This window comes from Osmerus mordax, chromosome 13 (assembly GCF_038355195.1).
Source record: "Osmerus mordax isolate fOsmMor3 chromosome 13, fOsmMor3.pri, whole genome shotgun sequence".
Lineage (NCBI taxonomy): Eukaryota > Metazoa > Chordata > Actinopteri > Osmeriformes > Osmeridae > Osmerus > Osmerus mordax.
Genome location: NC_090062.1, coordinates 11,106,946 through 11,116,366, shown reverse-complemented (window position 1 = coordinate 11,116,366; position 9,421 = coordinate 11,106,946). Strand labels below are relative to the sequence as shown.

Here is a 9,421-nt window from a genome sequence, read left to right as displayed (position 1 = left end):
ACACTTACAAAACACACACGATCACGTAATACACGCAACACTCGTAGGAAACTCACACACAGATACAGAATCCATACCAATTGATGCACGACCAATTCAGGACACACTGACAAGTAATACCAAGATACAGAACCTACTGGAGAAATACGAATGCACAGGAACACGCCCCGTTTATCTCAGTGTGACCTCCTAAGAGTCAGGCCCAGTGGCATCGACAAGCAGAGCGGTCTCCGTGCCTCTCAGGATCTGTTGCTACCGCAAACAGGTGTGTATGTCACACACTGCTTGTATCCCCAGTTAGTCATTGTGGTGTGTCGATGGCGCTCACCATAAACAACGACAATATTTTTCTGTGCATCTCGTTAGTGTGCTCCACAAAGGCACATATTCTTGCACACACACACACACACCTACAGATTGTCATTGTGCCTGCGGGTACAGGGATGGGGTTGGGGGGGCACAGATGGTGGGGGGTGAAGGGGCCATGGATCAGAGGGAATCATGGCATGGCACAGACAGTTAAATCACTCACAGCCCATACAGTAGGCATCTGTCCAGAACATAGATATGAGGACAGAGAGAGGAGGGATAGGGAGCACCACTCATGAATACCAAGAAATGATGTGAAAATACAACGACATGATGCTGTGAGATGCAATGTTGCCTGGGGTGGTTGTTCTACAGCATGTCAAAGTCGGTTAGTATGGTCACATGACATCACAATAAACCATAGGTCTGTAGTGTGTTCTGTGGAAGAAATTGGGATTTCTTGTGTGCTTACATTATTCACTAATCAATATAACTAGTCATTGGATACTAGTTAGTATGTTCTCTTGTGAGCTTGCTATTAATAAAAGTAGATTGTGTCTATGTGTCAGGGTTAATAGATGTTCGGGGTCAGGAGAAAGTACTGGCTAAACGTCCCTTGTCATGAGGAGAGCTCCAACTCTCTAGTCTGAGAGTGGTCATGGGTTGGGAGCTGGGAATCTCTTTCTCTGAGACTGTTGTAACGTCATAACTGCCTGACTGTCACTATCTATGTTTACATTCTTGTGCCCTATAAAAGATGGTCCTCCTGCTGAGAGAGACATGATTGAGACCTAAGCCTGGTGTTGTCATTTATTGTCAGAGGTCTGGTTCTGGTCTATCCCAATCTGCAGATTGATAATACTTATTAAAATCCAGAACTCAACTGAACTTAGTCACTCCGTTTATGAAGAGACGGACACAACACTTTCTTTGACAGTTCCAGTACAGACTGCATGCTTTTTCTGTGTATGTTGTCTGCTGCCTGATACATGACTGACACATAACTGCAGTATTTTGTCATGGGGTGAATGAGTCAAGTGGCCTGTGACAACAGTTCTCTCCTGTCTGAGAGAAATGCTGGTCTTGCAAGGTCAGAGGAGGGTGACGACCCAGGGGTCGACTCATACCTCTTTTGATGTTGATGCCAGTCAAGCTGACATACACTCACTCACCAACACACCCTGCTGTAACTCTCATTCAGATCCTGTTCAGCCAGGTCAGGGAGGAGGAGGAGGGGGGGGGGGGGGGCACACTCCCCTGCCCCTCGTTCCACTGTCCAGTATGTGTAATTATGATGGATGGAGCAATTTCCAAAGGCGCCTTTCGCCGAGAGGATCAAGCCTGCCTTGCTTTCTTGTGGCTTTAATGACTTTTTAATAGAGCTCACTCACAAACCTACATCAACGCCGCACCAGAGAAAGGGAACCTATGGAGGACGACAAATCACCTGCTATTAAAACAGGTAATGGTACACTGAGAAAGGGTGCTCTGGGCCCGGCCAAGGGCCTACAGTGGTCTGTACTCCGCTGGAAGGGTGCGACTGTGAGTCTGTCTGTTACGTCGGCTGCTGTTGCTGCCGCCGAGGAAAGAGAGAGAGCCCATCTTGGCTGTGCTCTCCTGGCTTTCAGAGATGAATGTGCTGATGCAGGTGCAGAGGTTATTACACGATTATATCTCACTTCATGTCATAAATGGAGTGTTTTGGTGAAAAATAATTCTTTCCACCCCTCTGTCTTCTTTTTTCTGTTAATTGAAAAGTGAATCCCCCTTCGTATGCTCTGTCTCTCTCTTACACACACACGCACACACACACGCACACACACACACACACACACACACACACACACACACACACACTCTCCTATTTCCTACAGTTCCTTCTAAATAGAAATCTCTGCCACAAAATCTTCATTTCCACATCATGTATGGACATGACGTTCCACTCCCTCACCCCAGGTCACATGACTGTGGTCTGGTTATGGAAGGGATGGGGATGGGGAGATGGAAGCTAAAAGCTTCGGTCAGCTAATTGCCTTGCCCTCTTCTCAACCACAATGCTGAGCTCTGGACTTGTGGCCAATAAAGGAGTTTAGGAGCAAACAAACACCCCATTTAGAGGCATCTCTCTCCATTTTACCCCTCCTCACTGCCCTCCAGCCCCTGGCTCAGCACTGAATTATGAATCTAGCTGTCAGGAGACCCTCTGTTTATGAGCTGAGGGGGTCATTTAAATTTAATTTGAAAAGGGATTCTGTTTAGAGTGTCTGCTCAGCAACCTCTAGTGTAATTTCTTCATCTGGGTAGGGGGAAGGGGTGAAAAAGTTGGGTAGACAAATAAATAATAATGTATCCAGGCACTTTCACTCTAGGTCATAGCTAGAATAGTTAGGATAGTGTAAAAACATCAACTGAAAAAATATTTGAAAAATTGTCGTTAACAGAGAAGCTAAGACAGAGAGGTTAAAACTGGTGGAGGTGGAGTTCTTGCAGACGTCTTGCATACGGTGCTGATCTTCAGCTCTGGGCTAGCATGGTCCTAATGAGGGGAGATATCATGCACAATTGAAGACCTCGCCCACTCTGCTATCATCTAACACGGAGGAAAATCTGCAGAGAGCTGTTCCTATTTCTAGTCCCCCTCACACACACACACACACACACAGCCCATTAATGTTAACTACAAAGTAAGTTTGAGTAAAATGAAGTGACACAGTGAAACACTGAAGCAAAAGGAAGCAGGACCACACGTGAGATTACAAAACATGACATGACACTGTGTTCAAAATCATCCTTCAGCAACCTCCGGACAAAACTTTTGACTTACTAAGATTTAGCCAGATGTTCCAGCCACCTGTGACAGCTGGTGTCCCCACACTCCAGGAGGCCTCTATCAACCTGGAGAAAAACCTCAACTCAAAATCCACTGTAAATCCATTGATCGCCTTTATAAAGGCCTCTGAGGATACCCTTTGTAGATCGTACCTCAGCCAAAATGTCACATTAATTACTGTTAGACACTGTTTCATTTCTCTCTGGGCTTTTTTAGGATCTCGGAAATGAACAGACAGAGAAGGGGCCGGTCTTTTGTGCTCTACGAAGCTCTCCTGAGACTCTCAAAGGGATGCTCCTTTCTTTGAGCATATGCTAACAATGACCCGGGAGGTGAAGGGTGTGTGTGTGTATGTGTTGGGTTTAAGGTCCGTCTGGTTCTATGATAAGCCTGCCATCGGGTACAGGGATCAACTCCGCCTTGGTGCCTTCTCTCACCCTGTGGGAGGTGCCCTCACGCCCCCTCCCCCACTACCAGTCTGTTCGATTGACAGCTCCCGTCGTGTGGTTCGCTGCCAAGTGGGCGACACATCCGGCCTGCAGAGTTCAGGGGTCGTCCTGCGAGCTAGCGTCTGTCAACCTCCAGCATATGCACGCAGTGTACACACAAACACACACACCAGAGGACAGTAGAGGGTGGTGGGGGGAGGGACCTGTGCTTGTCCTCCTGTGCATGCAGTATGGAGGAGAGCCTTGTAGGAAGAGAGCAGTGGGAAGCAGTCTGCCCTTGCTGATGGTTGTCATCGATTCAAGATTCTAAAGAGACAAGCAATGTACCTGAACTGTGTCTTTGGACAGTTTACCCTACTCACTGCAAAATTGAGTTCGACATTTTTTATTTTTGAGCTGTGCGAATGACAAAAGATAATTTAAAGTTTTCAAACGAGGTACAAAAGAAATGTCTAGCATGGAAAGTTCCATGAACAAAAATGTCCTCCTACGATTTGTTTCTTTATTCTCGTTTTTCTGATCACTCATGCTGGTGCTACACTTTCAACTGCAGCCCAGGTGATAAGGAAGGAACCTTGAACAAGGGGCAGTACTGTCCAAACTCAAAGGAATTTCACCCCAGCCGATGACAATCATACAAGCCACAGGACAAAGGCGTTTGGAGCAAATCCATGTCAATGGAGCTCAGTATGCCCTGATTCTGGCCTCTCTGCTAGATACAGTACAGGGTTGAGAATCAGATGGCTCACAGCTGCTGCGCGGGAGGATGTCACACCCCGTCCCACTCTCCTCTCGGTCATCGCAGCATACCGTATGACGCCTCCGTCCCTGCAACAGAGGACCAGACGACAGCCCTGCCAGCCTGAGCCTGCAGGCAGCCCTGTTCTAGCAGGAAGTGTTGCTTCTGTTATGTGTTTTCACATGTGTTATGCTGGGTTAATGGAATGTCATGAACAGTTGTATTCCTATAACCCACTGATTCACTTGGGATTTGTGTTCGGGGGGAAAAACTCCAGGAAGGAGAGGATCGAAGAGAGAATGGAGAAATGTGTTTTGATTTGTATTTTTCGATGTTGATTAAAGCCTACCCGCAGGTCATTTTATGATCATTTGTTTATTTAAGACAAGGAAGAAAGCGCATGTTGGACTTGCTGTCATGAAGGTGACAGGTTATTTTTCTCAGTAAACTTTGCCTCAGGCACCAACGGTAATCTACCCACCTCTGGCTGCAACACAGAGGAGACTGAATTCTCTGACAGTTCCAAATGGCCCTGTCTGTTAGTCGTGACCTTAGAACAACACAGCCTCTTAGAACTGTCATGCACCTACAATCATCCAATCACTGGGCCGCTTGGTCATTATAGCAACTTAGCTAGAGGCTTTTAGCAAGCATTTGATTTTTTTGTGGCAAACCAAAAAGAATACCTTCAACATTTATGACAATCTCCTTGTCCTCTGACACAAATAGCTAATACAAGCTGCTTCTTAAAAGAGAATGGGTTTGGAACACAGAATTGCACTTAGGTAGAAAGTTATTAAAAAGGCATCAGATGAAGGAAGAAATTTCGTATTTCTACTATCGGTGACATCATTTATTTCTCAGTTTTTTCTTAGAGCTCAACTGAATAGAGGTGCTGCGATTGTATTTATTTGACTCTCCCTGTAGAACTACTGCCCTCCAGTGGAGAAACAGAAAATGTCACACATTGCAAAAATCATGCAAGGAAAGACCCCACAAAAAACAAACCAACACAATATCAATCTAAAACCAATACAATATTACTCAAACACAGTGCGTTGAAAAAATTGTAATACTTTAATCATTCTATCTTATTCAGTACAGTACAGAGTTACACAAGTTGTTGAATTGGTGGGGATGGGGGGCTCTGGACAGTTGCTATGGGTGATTGAATATAATTTCCGGTGGCTGTTATAAAGATATACGTATGCTCCATGGACAGCCTCTCCATCACACGCCAATGATGAAGCGATTGACCTTCTCAAAGTACGCTGGTTTGAGATAATCCTGCAGTTCACTCTTTTTTACCCACATGAAAGGTCCTTTTGTAGCTGACGCGAGACTGCCGTCTGACAGGATCGCCTTGAAGAAAAACACCTTTGTTCCCACATTGCTCTCCGTTTGAGCAACTTTAGGCAATTTGTACTTATAAACTCCACAGGGGGTGTTGCCAAGGAACGTTGCTTTGAAATTGCATTCTGTAATCATTAAAAATGTATTTTTCTTATTAGACTCAAGCTAATAAACTACAGTTGCGAGCACATTGACTGGTAAGTGATACAATTTTTGAAAATAACAAACACATCCTATTTAAAAGACTCTCTCGAGGACATCAAAGAAAGCTCTAAAGAAGAATGAACCATTGACTAACCTGGCAAGCTAGCAAGGGCCCTCTCTGCAGTGTGTCTCAGGGTTTCTCCAGACTCCCACTGCAGTTGAGGTAGGAGCCACAACTTATCACTGCCGACTGTCTGCTCCACCAGCAGGACCAAGCTGTCCGCAAGATAACCACTCATACTTCTCGGGTCTTCCTCACCACCAGCTGAAGAAGTTAGCTTACAGGTCAAATAAAGTGTGTATGTCTAGAGCACTGGGATACATTGTGGTACTTTTTTTTTACAACTTCTTTATTGGAAATGACTGCTTTATTGGGATGGATAGTGAAGAAACACAGGAAATGTAAGGGAAATAGATAGGGACGATATGCAGAAAATGGTCTGGACTTGATTCAAACCTCAGTAAAATGTCAGCCTATATGGTACGTAACGCACTTGACCAGTGAGCCATTGAAGTGCACCCATATGGGTGTACATACTGTAATACAATGTAATGGTAATTTGACCATTAAGTGAAGTTAGATTTGGTCAAATGTAAGTTTGCTAAGAGGGGTGGATGTTGACAGCGAGTTGAGTTGGACGAGCTTAAAGTTGACTTGTTACACAGACCTGTGTCTCTTGGGGTGGGTTCGAAGCCTTTCAGCTTCTGTTCCCAGGAGTCTTCCAGGTCCTGAGCAGTGACGATCTCCTCGGCACCGTAATTCGCCTCTTCATCGGAATCGTAGTCATCAGCCTGTTTGCGACTCAATCGCTCTGCCTCTTCGTGCAGCCTCAGCTCGTGCCTGGAAATCATGCTTCTCTCCAGCTCCAACTGAAAAATATAACTGTTTTAAGTATTTTACTAACTAAATACCGTCTGACATTGTGGCTATATTACATAGCCAATGTGTATGTGCATGAATTTGATGCAGGTCTGTGTATAGTACCTGCTGCATGAGTTCTGCAAACTGATCCTCAATAGGGTTTTTTTTCTGAGATGTGACGGGCAACCTTTGCAAGCACACGGCTCCCATTAACTTCCATGGTGACGCTGATGCGACGTTTCCCACTGTGTTTTGAGTATGAAGCGCAACACGAGCAGGGTAATTGAAAGATATTTTACGAAAACATGTCTTCGTCAACCGAGTCCTGCCGACATTTGTAATAAATTGGCAGAAAGGGCGACTTGCCATTCTTGCGCCGGGGGCTGCCATATTGCTTTTTTTCTGTGGTGGTACCCACAATGCTCTGGTGTTAGGATGAGATTATTCTGGCAAAAGGGGGGTACATGGAGATAAGCGTACTCTATATTCAGGCATAGCAATGTTGCTTGCGTCTATCATATTTTTTTAATATAATCTCTGAATATTTGTAAATTATTACAGAGTAGCCTACTATATTTTACCATCCCCTAAAGTATACAATGATTGTTTTCCGGATAAGCGTCAGTACACCAATGTGCAGTGAAACTGTCCTTGACAGTCGTCAATAGCTTTTCCGGTTTTGAGAATAAGAGTCTGAGACGTCTAAAAATGGGAAATCGGTGATGCATTTCGAGTTCTCGCATCAACCAGTTAGCTTGGTTCATATACCATTGTATATATTATGCCATTATATCGTATTATTAAATATAACCAGGTGAAAACACATATGTTGATATAAATAGTTATGATATAATAAAAATGAAATCAGTTCAACAGAAGGTTACACACGTTATACACAGGCTACACAAACGTTTTGCAAGTTTTTTTAAAAGTCTTTTAAACGATTACCCAGGCCTCTATTTGTTATTGTTAGTGGCGACGTAAGGCATTACATTAAAGATAGTTTGTCTATTGACCTTTATTTTGAAATACTTTGAAGAAATTAACAGGAAATGAGATTCCACTGAGTGGCTTCCACCTACTTTATGCTCAATGTCACACATGTTGTTGTGTAAACCAGCTAGCTTTGTAGCGTAAATATAGCTTTCTATATAAAGGCGTCATGTATAAATTAAACTGTTTATTATTAAATTATACAAGGACTGCAGGGGGTTTCATGTAAGTATCTCGTTTTGTATTTGATCTGAAATCTAGATTAGCTAGCAAACGTTAGAAATAGCGTATTAAGCTATGCATTTTTCCTAGACTTTCTGACATATCTAAACATAAGTTTAGTAAACAATTTGTAAACGTGAACATGTGCGCTGAATGCATACGTGTAATGATGCGACATTGTTGTGTTTCAGTTTAGGGGGTGGTCTGCAGCGAGCAGTATGTACTAGCGCTGTCAGGTTGCAGGGGACAGCGGAAACATCCATTGCCACCGAATCCAATAAGTCTAACAGTTCAAAAGAGTTCAGGTAACGTTAACGCACATTCCACCATCGGAGCATATTGCCAATAATCATAATAGCCATTTCAAGCCAAAAACTATAATTGTACCTCACCCCGCAGTCACTATCCTCCATTACCGGGCCAAGACACTTCATTGAGATGGGGTGGGAAGAAGTTTGAGGAGTTGCCTATTGCACACATCAAAGCCACATATAATAAGTAAGACAACAAACATACTGTAGATAAGTGAATGGAATTATCATGACAGTGAGTTATGGGGAGATAATAGATTTTGTGTGCGTGCTTTCCTGTGTCAGCACCCACATCCAGGTGACTGACAGCGAGGGCCAGTACATGGTTAGGACATCCTGTGGCACAGAGGGCTTCAAGAATGCAAGGAAGTCCACACCTATTGCTGCTCAGACAGCAGGCATCTCAGCTGCAGCGGTAAGATGTGCATCATTACATTGAGTATGCAAATAAATCATTATTGTCCTGTAATTTAATGAAATGTTATGTAACTTATGACCACTTGAAGGCAGTTCATCTTTCAAATGCTTGTTACAGAATTGTATTTATGGACTACAATTTGATTGTTTTCTTTATTTTTTTGTTGTAAAGAACCATCACCTAATATGTTTTGTTGACATGTCTTCCCCCTGCCTTCTCCTAAGCAGAAAGCCACAATAAAAGGGATCACGTTTGTCCGCGTATCTGTGAAAGGTCTGGGCCCTGGACGCCTGGTGAGTCCGTTTATCCAACTAACATAATTATCCTTACAGCTTTAGTTGTCAACATCACACTGTCATTGCTGGTTAGCCTAACCACATACAATTGAAGCACTGGCAGCTTATACAATACAGCTGTAAATGCTGATCGAGGCCAGTAGTGGTTATGATATCTGGGCCGAATATCCTAGTCTAAATCATCTTTGATTTCTTGTCAATCCTCTCTAGTCTGCCATCAAGGGTTTGTCAATGGGAGGGCTGGAGGTGGTGTCCATAACAGATAACACCCCTGTGCCGCACAATGGATGCCGCCCACGCAAAGCCAGAAGAATATAAATATTACACACCACCTTGGCAGGGTGACAGGGGCCCAGTAATCTGTCTTGTCAAATTCTGAATAAAGTGTTTTCTTATGTTACTGCTTTCATTTGTGTGTGGTGTTTCTTTGGTTAT

General features: G+C 43.8%; 2 protein-coding genes across 2 annotated transcripts; one reads left to right on the top strand and one right to left on the bottom strand.

The window, feature by feature from the left end:
• Positions 1-5,385: 5,385 nt before the first annotated feature.
• On the bottom strand, positions 5,386-7,147 carry mrpl46 (mitochondrial ribosomal protein L46). Its single transcript, XM_067249265.1, has 4 exons — positions 6,870-7,147; positions 6,553-6,754; positions 5,979-6,149; positions 5,386-5,805 (listed from the first exon to the last, which is right to left on the bottom strand). The coding sequence occupies exons 1-4, from the start codon at positions 7,134-7,136 to the stop codon at positions 5,558-5,560; spliced, it is 888 nt and encodes a 295-aa protein (XP_067105366.1). The 5' UTR covers positions 7,137-7,147; the 3' UTR covers positions 5,386-5,557.
• Positions 7,148-7,825: 678 nt separating this feature from the next.
• mrps11 (mitochondrial ribosomal protein S11) lies at positions 7,826-9,391 on the top strand. The gene is made up of 6 exons (XM_067249625.1): positions 7,826-7,964; positions 8,153-8,266; positions 8,361-8,459; positions 8,558-8,687; positions 8,918-8,983; positions 9,197-9,391. The coding sequence occupies exons 1-6, from the start codon at positions 7,909-7,911 to the stop codon at positions 9,302-9,304; spliced, it is 573 nt and encodes a 190-aa protein (XP_067105726.1). The 5' UTR covers positions 7,826-7,908; the 3' UTR covers positions 9,305-9,391.
• Positions 9,392-9,421: the final 30 nt, after the last annotated feature.